The 14,416-nt window shown below is 36.7% G+C and overlaps 1 protein-coding gene across 1 annotated transcript; it reads right to left on the reverse strand.

The window, feature by feature from the left end:
• Nucleotides 1-5,056: 5,056 nt before the first annotated feature.
• LOC117320716 (transmembrane 7 superfamily member 3-like) lies at nt 5,057-14,408 on the reverse strand. Its single transcript, XM_033875226.1, has 4 exons — nt 14,362-14,408; nt 13,910-14,007; nt 8,685-8,847; nt 5,057-8,320 (listed from the first exon to the last, which is right to left on the reverse strand). The coding sequence occupies exons 1-4, from the start codon at nt 14,363-14,365 to the stop codon at nt 8,073-8,075; spliced, it is 513 nt and encodes a 170-aa protein (XP_033731117.1). The 5' UTR covers nt 14,366-14,408; the 3' UTR covers nt 5,057-8,072.
• Between the last annotated feature and the right edge of the window lie 8 nt (nt 14,409-14,416).

The following is a 14,416-nucleotide window of genomic DNA, read 5'->3' on the forward strand; positions in this document are numbered from 1 at the left end:
GCTACTGACAAAACAGTCTTGGTTGTTAATTAGTACTGACAAAACAGTCTTGGTTGTTAATTAGCTACTGACAAAACAGTCTTGGTTGTTAATTAGTACTGACAAAACAGTCTTGGTTGTTAATTAGCTACTGACAAAACAGTCTTGGTTGTTAATTAGTACTGACAAAACAGTCTTGGTTGTTAATTAGCTACAGACAAAACAGTCTTGGTTGTTGATTAGCTACTGACAAAACAGTCTTGGTTGTTAATTAGCTACTGACAAAACAGTCTTGGTTGTTAATTAGCTACTGACAAAACAGTCTTGGTTGTTAATTAGCTACAGACAAAACAGTCTTGGTTGTTAATTAGCTACCGACAAAACAGTCTTGGTTGTTAATTAGCTACTGACAAATCAGTCTTGGTTGTTAATTAGCTACTGACGAAACAATCTTGGTTATTAATTAGCTACTGACAAAACAGTCTTGGTTGTTAATTAGCTACTGACAAAGCAGTCTTGGTTGTTTTTAAACTTAAGACAAAGAAAAGACAAGTCGTAAAAATAGAAATCAATTACAAATCTTTATCTTGTCAAATTAATAATTATGCATAATGATACAGAAAATGAATTATCTTAATTTTCTAGTCACTGTATAAGCAAGCTAAATATTAGCAGCCATACATTCTGCTGTATATCGGTGTTAAATGGAGACATACATCTTTAATCTAGACACTGACAAATTGCTGCACTTAATTACTCTTCACATACACGATGTAAACAAAAAGTGACTTCAGATTGAATTTCAACTTTGCACCAATTAACTTCAATCTTTAATATAATACTTAAAATCTGTAAATGGAACAGTGACAATATTTATCTGTGTGAGAATTAAGACCTACCATCTGATGTAAGGACTAATGATCAACACAATAATATACAGTATTAAAGTAATCCATTCCAAAATGTTTATATGTACAAGTATAAAATACTGTCAATAAAAATATCTCAATTTAGGGGGGGGGGGGGGGGGGGGGGGGGGGGGTGGGAAACCCATTCAGTACATTTAGTTCTGGTGAATCACAATGCACATCTCCTCGTCAATACCCAGTTTTGATCATGGACCAATGGATTTTAGGCATCATGACTGCATCATCTGATACATGTACATCAAAATAATCTTTTATAGTATGAAAAATATAGCTATCACATATTTTCTTAATTAAAATTGGCATATAGACCTCTGTCAATAAATCAACTGACCACTCAATAAATGACCATCTGACAAGCTGACTGTCTACCAAATTGACCTTAACAGATATAAAAAAAACTGAGGAGACGACTCCTACAAAATGTCACATCGTACATGTGTAGAGGAACTGGACTAGGCCAAACACTAGTAACCAGGATGTTTTAGCTCAGATGTTTAGTGTCTGTTTAGAGGCCAGAGGTTACAGGTTAAAGTCACGGACTGGATGCATTTTCCCTCCCAATGTTACTTTTGATGCCCAAATGAAATACCCAAGGAGGAGGTCATCGAGATGGAAGACTGTTGGGAGGAGTATATAGAGGGAAGGACTAGGCTAAATGCCAGTGGTTTGGTTTGGTTTATTTCATTTAACGTCATATTAATTGTCAGGGTCATTTAAGGACATGCCTGGTTTTGGAGGTGGAGGAAAACAGGAGTACCAAGTATCAAACCTTTGTCCTAATCCTGTAGATAAAACCAAACGTCTGTCCTAATCCTGTAGATGATACCAAACCTCTGTCCTAATCCTGTAGATAATATCAAACCATCGTCCTAATCCTGTAGATGATATCAAACCTTCGTCCTAATCCTGTAGATAATATCAATCCTCCATCCTTATCCTGTAGATAATATCAAACCTTCGTCCTAATCCCGTAGATAATATCAAACCTTCGTCCTAATCCCGTAGATAATATCAAACCTTCGTCCTAATCCCGTAGATAATATCAAACCTTCGTCCTAATACTGTAGATAATATCAAACCTGTCCTAATTCTGTAGATAAAACCAAACGTCTGTCCTAATCCTGTAGATGATACCAAACCACTGTCCTAATTCTGTAGATAATACCAAACATCTGTCCTAATCCTGTAGATGATACCAAACCAGTCCTAATCCTGTAGATAATATCAAACCTGTCCTAATTCTGTAGATAATACCAAACATCTGTCCTAATCCTGTAGATACTACCAAACCAGTCCTAATCCTGTAGATGATATCAAACCTTCGTCCTAATCCTGTAGATAATATCAATCCTCCATCCTAATCCTGTAGATAATATCAAACCTTCGTCCTAATCCTGTAGATAATATCAATCCTCCATCCTAATCCTGTAGATAATATCAAACATCTGTCCTAATCCTGTAGATAAAACCAAACGTCTGTCCTAATCCTGTAGATGATACCAAACCTCTGTCCTAATCCTGTAGATAATATCAAACCTTCGTCCTAATCCTGTAGATGATATCAAACCTTCTTCCTAATCCTGTAGATAATATCAATCCTCCATCCTAATCCTGTAGATAATATCAAACCTCCGTCCTAATCCTGTAGATAATATCAAACCTCCGTCCTATTCCTGTAGATAATATCAAACCTCCGTCCTAATCCTGTAGATAATATCAAACCTCCATCCTATTCCTGTAGATAATACCAAACCTCCATCCTAATCCTGTAGATATAACCAAACCTCCGTCCTTATCCTGTGGATAATATCAAACCTTCCTCCTAATCCTGTAGATAATATCAAAGGTCTGTCCTAATCCTGTAGATATCAAACCTCTGTCCTAATCCTGTAGATAATACCAAACCTCTGTCCTAATCCTGTAGATAATATCAAACGTCTGTCCTAATCCTGTAGATATCAAACCTTCCTCCTAATCCTGTAGATAAAACCAAACCTCTGTCCTAATCCTGTAGATATCAAACCTCTGTCCTAATCCTGTCGATAATACCAAATCTCTGTCTTAATCCTGTAGATGATACCTAACCTCCGTCCTAATCTTGTAGATAATACCAAACCACTGTCCTAATCTTGTAGATAATACCAAATCTCTGTCCTAACCTTGAAGGTAATACCAAATCTCCATCCTAATCCTGTAGATAATACCAAACCTCTATCCTAATCCTGTCGATAATACCAAACTTCTGTCGTAATCCTGTAGATGATACCTAACCTCCGTCCTAATCTTGTAGATAATACCAAATCTCTGTCCTAATCTTGTAGATAATATCAAACCTCTGTCCTTATCCTGTAGATAAAACCAAACCTCTGTCGTAATCCTGTAGATGATACCTAACCTCCGTCCTAATCCTGTAGATAATACCAAACCTTCATCCTAATCCTGTAGATAAAACCAAACCTCTGTCCTAATCCTGTAGATATCAAACCTCTGTCCTAATCCTGTCGATAATACCAAATCTCTGTCCTAATCCTGTAGATAATATCAAACCTCTGTCCTAATCCTGTAGATAATATCAAATCTGTCCTAATCCTGTAGATGATACCTAACCTCCGTCCTAATCTTGTAGATAATACCAAACCTCTGTCCTAATCTTGTAGATAATACCAAATCTCTGTCCTAATCGTGTAGATAATATCAAACCTCTGTCCTAATCCTGTTGATAATACCAAACCTCTGTCGTAATCCTGTAGATGATACCAAACCTCTGTCCTAATCTTGTAGATAATATCAAACCTCTCTCCTTATCCTGCAGATAAAACCAAACCTCTGTCGTAATCCTGTAGATGATACCAAACCTTCATCCTAATCCTGTAGATAATATCAAACCTCCATCCTAATCCTGTAGATGACACCATACCTGTCCTAATCCTGTAGATAATATCAAACCTCTGTCCTTATCCTGTAGATAATATCAAACCTCTGTCCTTATCCTGTAGATAATATCAAATCTTCGTCCTAATCCTGTAGATAATACCAAATCTCTGTCCTAATCCTGTAGATAATATCACACCTCTGTCCTAATCCTGTAGATAATACCAAACCTCTGTCCTAATCCTGTAGATAATATCAAACCTCTGTCCTAATCCTGTCGATAATACCAAATCTCTGTCCTAATCCTGTAGATGATACCTAACCTCCGTCCTAATCCTGTAGATAATATCAAACATCTGTCCTAATCCTGTAGATAATACCTAACCTTCATCCTCATCCTGTAGATAATACCTAACCTCCGTCCTTATCCTGTAGATAATATCAAACCTTCCTCCTTATCCTGTAGATAATATCAAACGTCTGTCCTAATCCTGTAGATAATACCAAATCTCTGTCCTAATCCTGTAGATAATACCAAACATCTGTCCTAATCCTGTAGATGATACCTAACCTCCGTCCTAATCCCGTGGATGATACCTAACCTCCATCCTAATCCTGTAGATGATACCAAACCTTCGTCCTAATCCCGTGGATGATACCTAACCTCCGTCCTAATCCTGTAGATGATACCAAACCTTCGTCCTAATCCTGTAGATAATACCTAACCTCCGTCCTAATCCTGTAGATGATACCAAACCTTCGTCCTAATCCTGTAGATAATACCTAACCTCCGTCCTAATCCTGTAGATGATACCAAACCTTCGTCCTAATCCTGTAGATAATATCAAACATATGTCCTAATCCTGTAGATAATACCAAATCTGTCCTAATCCTGTAGATGATACCTAACCTCCGTCCTAATCCTGTAGATAATATCAAACCTTCCTCCTAATCCTGTAGATAATATCAAACCTCTGTCCTAATCCTGTAGATCATACCAAACCTCCGTCCTAATCCTGTAGATAATATCAACCTCTGTCCTAATCCTGTAGATAATATCAAACTTCTGTCCTAATTCTGTAGATAATATCAAACCTTTGTCCTAATCCTGTAGATAATATCAACCTCTGTCCTAATCCTGTAGATAACACAAAACCTTTGTCCTAATCCTATAGATAATACCAAACCTCCGTCCTAATCCTGTAGATAATATCAACCTCCATCCTTATCCTTTAGATAATATTAAACATCTGTCCTAATTCTATAGATAATACTGCTGAAATGATTTGATCATCTGTTAAGAGTTCAGAGGTTCCTGGTTCAAATTCTAGTCTAGTCATTGTATTTTTCCTCTCATGTTACCCAATAATAAGGACTAGGTGGGTTAGCAAGGAACAACTCAGTATTAATCTAATATATGGAGAGTATATGTAAAACTGAAGCCCTTATCTGGTGAAAAATGTCAACTTAGCAGGTATACAACAAATTTTAAACAAGGAAATACACATTTTATAATTACAAATCAAAATGTCTTGCATAGGAATTACATTAAGGCTTTACGACAACAAGACGTAACACTTCTGACCCTGTATCATATAATCAGTTACACGTATACCGTATGTAGGTACTAGCTAGACATTTCTCACATACTTCACTTTGTGATCCCATTTTTGCAAGGGAAGATATTACTCTATCTTGCATGGAGAATTGAAAGACAACTGGCACATATGCTATAATGCTACTCATAGTAGGGTCACAGTTGAGCCATATCATCATTTCATGTCTAGTAACCATGGTGAAAATGGATAGTGGCATCATTTCATGTCAAATAACCATGGTGAAAATGGATAGTGGCATCATTTCATGTCAAATAACCATGGTGAAAATGGATAGTGGCATCATTTCATGTCAAGTAACCATGGTGAAAATGGATAGTGGCATCATTTCATGTCTAGTAACCATGGTGAAAATGGATTGTGGCATCATTTCAACACATGTTTTATGGACTGATGATAGTTCAGGACTACAACTTCCAAAGTTTTATTTGTAAGGATGTGAGACAAAGAGTCACACATGGATTTATTCTGTGGACCATAGAATGTGACATGAAACAATAACGTGACATCATGTCAACAATTCAATTACCAGAGGTATTATGTCATTGGTGACAGCAGTCTTTTTCCTAACCCCGTTAAAGTTCCCTAGTACCAAAAATGGAGATTCCTCTGTGAAGTATGGGAGAAGAGAATATCTTAATTGACTCTCTTATAAGAGTTTGTAGAATTCTATTATGTTATCTAATGAAACACAATAAAATAACATAGAGTATTTATTTTCTGGTAAATAAGGACATTATTTTGCTATGTTGAGGTGAATTTTGGATACACAATGTAAGGTTTGTGCTCAACCAGGATACAACAGGTAAATTCTCAAATTCACACCCAACAAGTATGTGTATATAATGAATAAATAATAAATATAAGGCCAAAACAAAATAATTACTTGGTTCACATGCTTTGAAGTAATTCTCATTTCATATCATTTTCCGGGTAAAGTAGAAGTTTAAAAACAATATCCGTCATCATTCTTTGGGAGAAAAATATGTAAAAAAAAAACATCACCAACAAACCTTTCTCCTGTGATAGCCATTATGTTTAACCATAAAATCAGAGCACATGTTCACTGATGTGTAACAAAGACAAAAGAACCATGATAAATCACAACCCCCTCCCCAACTTTTAAGCAATTGATATGAAAATGGACAATGATTGGTTGGAAAAACAAAAAACAAAAAAAAACAAAATATGCTCTCAACTTTTTTCACAATTAAAATGATAAAAAAAAAATCAACTTCTTCCCTCATCTCTTTTTAGAACAAAATGGCCTAGAACCAAGTAATTAATTTTATTTAACCAAATCTTATGCACAGGACTTTGTGAAAAAATACTGCTTGTCTTGTATTAAATAGAAATTAAACATTAAAGAGAGTTTGGAAACGTCATCACTGTTACTAACAAAACACATGTACAGATATTTCAGTGATGTTCTGTTAAAGACATATAACCTAGAAATACAGGCAGATAAAAATACTCTGCCGAGACATGGAAAGCGTTTTTGTTTATAGATATATATATATATATAACAAGCTAAACTTCATAATCCCTTCTGGAATTACATTCATATAATTCCCTTCAAATCTGTTCAGCTACGTCAACATTTCATAAGTAAAGTATGTAATAAACATCTTAAAATAGAATATGTTGTTTATCCAATGCCGAGAAGTTTTACTGTCAATTCATGGTGGCATTTCACATTTAATCCATCTTTTATGTTTGACTAACAGACTGACTCTGTAAGTTGCAGATGAGGTTGTGATTTTACCCAATACTTTCCTATACCTTCACGATATCAACCAGTACGCCTGATCCAACTTTGAGCTTCTGATGCATGACTTTGATCGCCATCCAGCATTCTTCAAAACAAACCAGTTTGTACATGCATGACACATTTTCCGTATACAGAGTAGAGAACTGTATCGTTAATTTCGTGTAATCGGTTGGTAGCTTCCTGGTTTTAATTGCAATTTTGAAGAACTACAGTATTAGTTCTCACATGATATCACCATTAGGGTATATATTCTATCATTTAACACATTTTGTCAAATTATATATATTAACCTAGAGAGCCTTTAAAGCCACATACTTACGAAGAAACATATCAATGTTTACATTTTGAGCTTTTTACAGTTTTCGGACTTTATACATGCCTAACAGACAGATTATCGTGAATCAGAAACTGAAAGAAAATGTGTATCTATGAAAGTTTATGGGGAATAACAGTCCATACAAAATGGCGGAACACTGAAAGTGTGGACCTGCGAAAACGCAGACAGATTCTGCCAAAAATTTTATATTAATAAGATGTCTCAAGGACTCCCCCGGTCAAGCTTCTGTCCGGGTCATTTAAATGTTAAGAGAGAGTGAATGAGCATCTTGGATTGCCATTAATACATGTGTGCAACTAGAATTTTAGGTTGTTTGGGAGTATGTGGCTTTAAACTACACATCAGGTAGAGATTCATAAATTGGCTGATACTATCTGAACAGTTTACAGGAAAACTACACACTGTCCGATGGCACAAATCCTAAATGTTGATTGACCACATTTTTGTTTCAGGAAAATTGTACAAACATTCAGTTCCCATGAGATAATGGAATTAATGCTGACATAGCAAATATTCAGAAATTTTAGAAAAGATTAAACAATGTAAGTTGACATAATTTAATCTTTCAGCTAGCTGGACACTATGGGTGGGGTCATTTCAGTCCTGGCTGTGTTGACCGTTGTTTGGCCAGAAACACCATAAAGTGTGGGATGATCTTTCCCTAGTAATGACTGGCGTTCTTCCTCTATCTCCAAATCTTGTCTTCTGCGATTTCTCCTCGTGGATTCTGGAAAATCGGGTTTGCCTCGTTCTCTTAGTAACTGAAATATTGACCCTCCAATGAATAAAAAACCCCACAGGAATGTCAGTCCCATATCTGGAATGTAACAACAAAGTACAGGATTCAAAGATTGACTAGCCCATTATAATGGCAAACTTTTAAACAATACAATTATTAGGCTAATTGTTTTATTAATTTGTTTAAGATAAAACTGCCTAGATATATGCCTCCTTTTCATTAGGACTTTGTGAAAAAAACAAATCTGCGCACCCTCAGCTTTAAACTTTATTTAAAGCTAAAGCTCATGATCATATTTTTTGTAACTTTTGAAAAATAACTTACTCCAGTGAATGAAATACCATATACAATATAACCACTCATTATATAACCTCTATCCATTTTTAAAATCTTATTTTCAAAGATTTGTAAATATTTTATAGAAATTTCAGTGGATTTTTACCTGCGATAAGATAGGGCCCTGTCACTGTTACAGACAGGTATTCCGAGTCTACAGCATGTCTCACAGAGTTCAGAATGATGTTCTTAAAACCACTGTCCAGGAAAACATCCACAGTGATACAAACCAAGTAGCCACCCAGAAAGGTACAGGACAGAATGCTCAACTGTAAAAATAAAACAGAAGATAGGATACTCAGCTGTAAAAATAAAACAGAAGATAGGATACTCAGCTGTAAAAGTAAAACAGGAGATAGGATACTCAGCTGTAAAAATAAAACAGGAGATAGGATACTCAGCTGTAAAAATAAAACAGAAGATAGGATACTCAGCTGTAAAAATAAAACAGAAGATAGGATACTCAGCTGTAAAAATAAAACAGAAGATAGGATACTCAGCTGTAAAAATAAAACAGAAGATAGGATACTCAGCTGTAAAAATAAAACAGAAGATAGGATACTCAGCTGTAAAAATAAAACAGGATAGGATACTCAGCTGTAAAAATAAAACAGAAGATAGGATACTCAGCTGTAAAAATAATACAGAAGACAGGATACTCAGCTGTAAAAATAAAATAGAAGATAGGATACTCAGCTGTAAAAATAGAACAGAAGATAGGATACTCAGCTGTAAAAAGAAAGTACAGTATAGGCTACTCAGCTGTAAAAAGAAAGTACCAGATAGGATACTCAGCTGTAAGAGGTATCAAAAATTAAACAAGAGGCCCATGGGGCCTGTATCGCTCACCTGGTTGGATTAGACCAAATGTCAAAATGATGTTCATATTCACTTTGTTTTATTTGTAAATCTCCAACAATGCTATATATGGTTATAGTGTGGGAATCCGAACTGCTTTAAAGATTAATGAAGTCCAGACTCTCTAAGGTCTGAAAGACCTCAAGAATTGTTTTTAGAACATGCATTCATCACTTTATATTTACCATTGTATGGCACTGCCACTATATAACCCTACCAATTCAGTTGCGAGTTCACCAGCCTATGAACTGCCAACAGGAAGTGATCTCTGCTACTGGTAAGCGCGGGAAATTTGAATTTGAAAATTTCAAAACAAAAATCGCATGACAAATAAAAAAATCGCAGATGGTAAATATAAGAATTGAACGGCTTTCAGTTGGAATTCATAGTCAATATGAATGCCAACTGGACAGAGGCAAATTCCATGAAGCGCACTAGCGCTTCATGTTGAATTTGCCTCTGTCCTGTTGGAATTCATTATTGACTATGAATGCCAACTGAAAGCCGTTCAATGCTTAAATGACTAGTAGCGATTTAAAGGAATTACCTCTATTTCCCCTATTGGGCCCCGCCCTTTTGGCTCCTCGGGGGTCAGAGTCACCATTTATGCAAAATCTGTTCCCCTTCCCCCAAGGATGTTTCTAACCAAATTGGGTTCAAATCTATTCATAACTTAATAACTAGTAGCGATTTAAAGGAATTACCTCTATTTCCCCTATTGGGCCCCGCCCCTTTGGCCCTTCGGGGGTCAGAGTCACCATTTATGCAAAATCTGTTCCCCTTCCCCCAAGGATGTTTCTGACCAAATTGGGTTCAAATCTATTCATAACTTTATGACTAGTAGCGATTCAAAGGAATTACCTCTATTTCCCCTATTGGGCCCCGCCCATTTGGCCCCTTTGGCTCCTTTGGCCCCTTTGAGGTCAGAGTCACCGTTTATGCAAAATCTGTTCCCCTTCCCCCAAGGATGTTTCTGACCAAATTGGGTTCAAATCCATTCGTAACTTTATGACTAGTAGCAATTTAAAGGAATTACCTCTATTTCCCCTATTGGGCCCCGCCCCTTTGGCTCCTTTGGGATCAGAGTCACCATTTATGCAAAATCTGTTCCTCTTCCCCCAAGGATGTTTCTGACCAAATTGGGTTCAAATCCATTCATAACTTTATGACTAGTAGCAATTTAAAGGAATTACCTCTATTTCCCCTATTGGGCCCTGCCCCTTTGGCTCCTTTGGGATCAGAGTCACCATTTATGCAAAATCTGTTCCCCTTCCCCCAAGGATTTTTCTGACCAAATTGGGTTCAAATCCATTCGTAACTTTATGACTAGTAGCAATTTAAAGGAATTACCTCTATTTCCCCTATTGGGCCCCGCCCTTTTGGCTCCTTTGGGATCAGAGTCACCATTTATGCAAAATCTGTTCCCCTTCCCCCAAGGATGTTTCTGACCAAATTGGGTTCAAATCCATTCATAACTTTATGACTAGTAGCAATTTAAAGGAATTACCTCTATTTCCCCTATTGGGCCCTGCCCCTTTGGCTCCTTTGGGATCAGAGTCACCATTTATGCAAAATCTGTTCCCCTTCCCCCAAGGATGTTTCTGACCAAATTAGGTTCAAATCCATTCATAACTTAATGACTAGTAGAGATTTAAAGGAATTACCTCTATTTCCCCTACTGGGCCCAGCCCATTTGGCCCCTCGGGGGTCAGAGTCACCATTTATGCAAAATCTGTTCCCCTTCCCCCAAGGATGTTTTCTGACCAAATTGGGTTCAAATCCATTCATAACTTTATGACTAGTAGCAATTTAAAGGAATTACCTCTATTTCCCCTATTGGGCCCTGCCCCTTTGGCTCCTTTGGGATCAGAGTCACCATTTATGCAAAATCTGTTCCCCTTCCCCCAAGGATGTTTCTGACCAAATTAGGTTCAAATCCATTCATAACTTAATGACTAGTAGAGATTTAAAGGAATTACCTCTATTTCCCCTACTGGGCCCAGCCCATTTGGCCCCTCGGGGGTCAGATTCACCATTTATGCAAAATCTGTTCCCCTTCCCCCAAGGATGTTTCTGACCAAATTGGGTTCAAATCCATTCAAACTTTATGACTAGTAGCAATTTAAAGGAATTACCTCTATTTCCCCAATTGGGCCCCGCCCCTTTGGCCCTTTTAAGGTCAGAGCCACCATTTATGCAAAATCTGTTCCCCTTTCCCCAAGGATGTTTCTGACCAAATTGGATTAAAATCCATTCATAACTTTATGACTAGTAGCGATATAAAGGAATTACCTCTATTTCCCCTATTGGGCCCTGCCCCTTTGGCCCCTTTGGGGTCAGAGTCACCATTTATGCAAATCTGTTCCCCTTCCCCCAAGGATGTTTCTGACCAAATTGGGTTCAAATCCATTCATAACTTTATGACAAGCAGTGATTTAAAGGAATTACCTCTATTTCCCCTATTGGGCCCCGCCCCTTTGGCCCCTTTGGCCCTTTTAAGGTCAGAGCCACCATTTATGCAAAATATCTTCATCTTCTGCCAAGGATGTTTCTGGCCAAATTTGGTCAAAATCCAATAAGAACTTTTTGACTAGTAGCAATATGAAGCAAATGTTGACGGACGGCGGACGGACGCACGACGGTTAGTGAAATAGTTAGTGTTAAAACTGACAAATTATGTACAAAAGACTTTAACAGCAGTGAGTAGGCCTAGTTTGAGATTTGGAATAAATAATTCAAAATATGAATGTTGAAGACTTTATGGGTTTCATATCAGTATACAATGAGAGGATCATTGGAAACCCACAAGACTCTGCTCATTTGTGTCAAACAATGACAATGATAAGAGACTTGAAATCCAACATATATATCACTTGAAGAAACAAGTCTTTGAATTTCCAATGGAACATGATCTTGGGCTGCAGACCTACCTAAAACAATACAACAATACAGTATAGGGTTTCAGACCTACATACAATGATATAGTATAGAGTTTCAGACCTACATACAATGATACAGTATAGGGTTTCAGACATACATACAATGATACAGTATATAGGGTTTCAGACCTACATAAATGATATGATACAGTATAGGGTTTCAGACATACATACAATGATACAGTATAGGGTTTCAGACATACATACAATGATATAGTATAGGGTTTCAGACATACATACAATGATACAGTATAGGGTTTCAGACCTACATACAATGATATAGTATAGGGTTTCAGACCTACATACAACGATTCAGTATATAGGGTTTCAGACCTACATACAATGATACAGTATATAGGGTTTCAGACCTACATAAATGATATGATACAGTATAGGGTTTCAGGCCTACATACAATGATACAGTATAGGGTTTCAGGCCTACATACAATGATACAGTATAGGGTTTCAGACATACATACAACGATTCAGTATAGGGTTTCAGACCTACATACAACGATTCAGTATATAGGGTTTCAGACCTACATACAATGATATGATACAGTACAGGGTTTCAGGCCTACATACAACAATACAGTACAGGGTTTCAGGCCTACATACAATGATATAGTATAGGGTTTCAGGCCTACATACAATGATACAGTATAGGGTTTCAGGCCTACATACAATGATACAGTATAGGGTTTCAGGCCTACATACAACGATTCAGTATATAGGGTTTCAGACCTACATACAATGATACAGTATAGGGTTTCAGGCCTACATACAACGATTCAGTATATAGGGTTTCAGACCTACATACAATGATACAGTATATAGGGTTTCAGACCTACATACAATGATACAGTATAGGGTTTCAGGCCTACATACAACAATACAGTACAGGGTTTCAGGCCTACATACAACAATACAGTATAGGGTTTCAGGCCTACATACAACGATTCAGTATATAGGGTTTCAGACCTACATACAATGATATGATACAGTATAGGGTTTCAGACATACATACAATGATACAGTATAGGGTTTCAGACATACATACAATGATACAGTATAGGGTTTCAGGCCTACATACAATGATACAGTATAGGGTTTCAGGCCTACATACAATGATACAGTATAGGGTTTCAGACATACATACAATGATACAGTATATAGGGTTTCAGACCTACATACAATGATACAGTATAGGGTTTCAGGCCTACATACAATGATACAGTATAGGGTTTCAGACATACATACAATGATACAGTATATAGGGTTTCAGACCTACATACAATGATACAGTATAGGGTTTCAGGCCTACATACAACAATACAGTACAGGGTTTCAGACCTACATACAATGATACAGTATATAGGGTTTCAGACCTACATATAATGATATGATACAGTATAGGCCTGGGTTTCAGACCTACATACAATGATACAGTATAGGCCTGGGTTTCAGACCTACATATAATGATATGATACAGTATAGGGTTTCAGGCCTACATACACCGGTACAGTATACTCACTTGTTTGGTGAAGAAGAGTACAATTACAGGTACAATGAGCACGCCCACAGTGAAAGACATTCCGTAGTTAAACTCACGACTCCAATAGTTCAGATTTCCTGTTGTAAATAGATTTTACGTGTTTTTGTATTATGGATCTTTGTACATAATGATGATTACACATTAATCAGAGAAAAGAGGTATAACTCAAAATTCTGAATGGAGTTCGCTGAAAGAATAATATAATGGTAAAGTTTGAAGAGAATCAAATTTTTTTTTCAATTTATATGGTAATGAAATCTAGATTTTCCCTAATTTTAGATTTTTATTTTTCCATTACTATATGCTAATGATCGAATCTAGATTTTCTTTCACTTCAGAATTTCAATGTATTACTGATGCTTTGAAGCTGTGACCTGAAGTATATAACTTGTACAAATCCATATCTACAAATTATCACGAAATGTACTTACCCATTGGACTGAAGAAAATGATACTGGAGATGATGTAACCACATGTGAGACCAAA

Source organism: Pecten maximus, unplaced genomic scaffold (assembly GCF_902652985.1).
Source record: "Pecten maximus unplaced genomic scaffold, xPecMax1.1, whole genome shotgun sequence".
NCBI lineage: Eukaryota > Metazoa > Mollusca > Bivalvia > Pectinida > Pectinidae > Pecten > Pecten maximus.

Bases quoted from the DNA above. Each gene is read 5' to 3' on its own strand.
- LOC117320716 (XM_033875226.1), bottom strand. The intron at 8,848-13,909 runs GTGAGTATACTG...TTATTTTTACAG, and splicing joins TACTCTTCTTCACCAAACAA to TTGAGCATTCTGTCCTGTAC. The intron at 8,321-8,684 runs GTAAAAATCCAC...GTTACATTCCAG, and splicing joins AGGGCCCTATCTTATCGCAG to ATATGGGACTGACATTCCTG.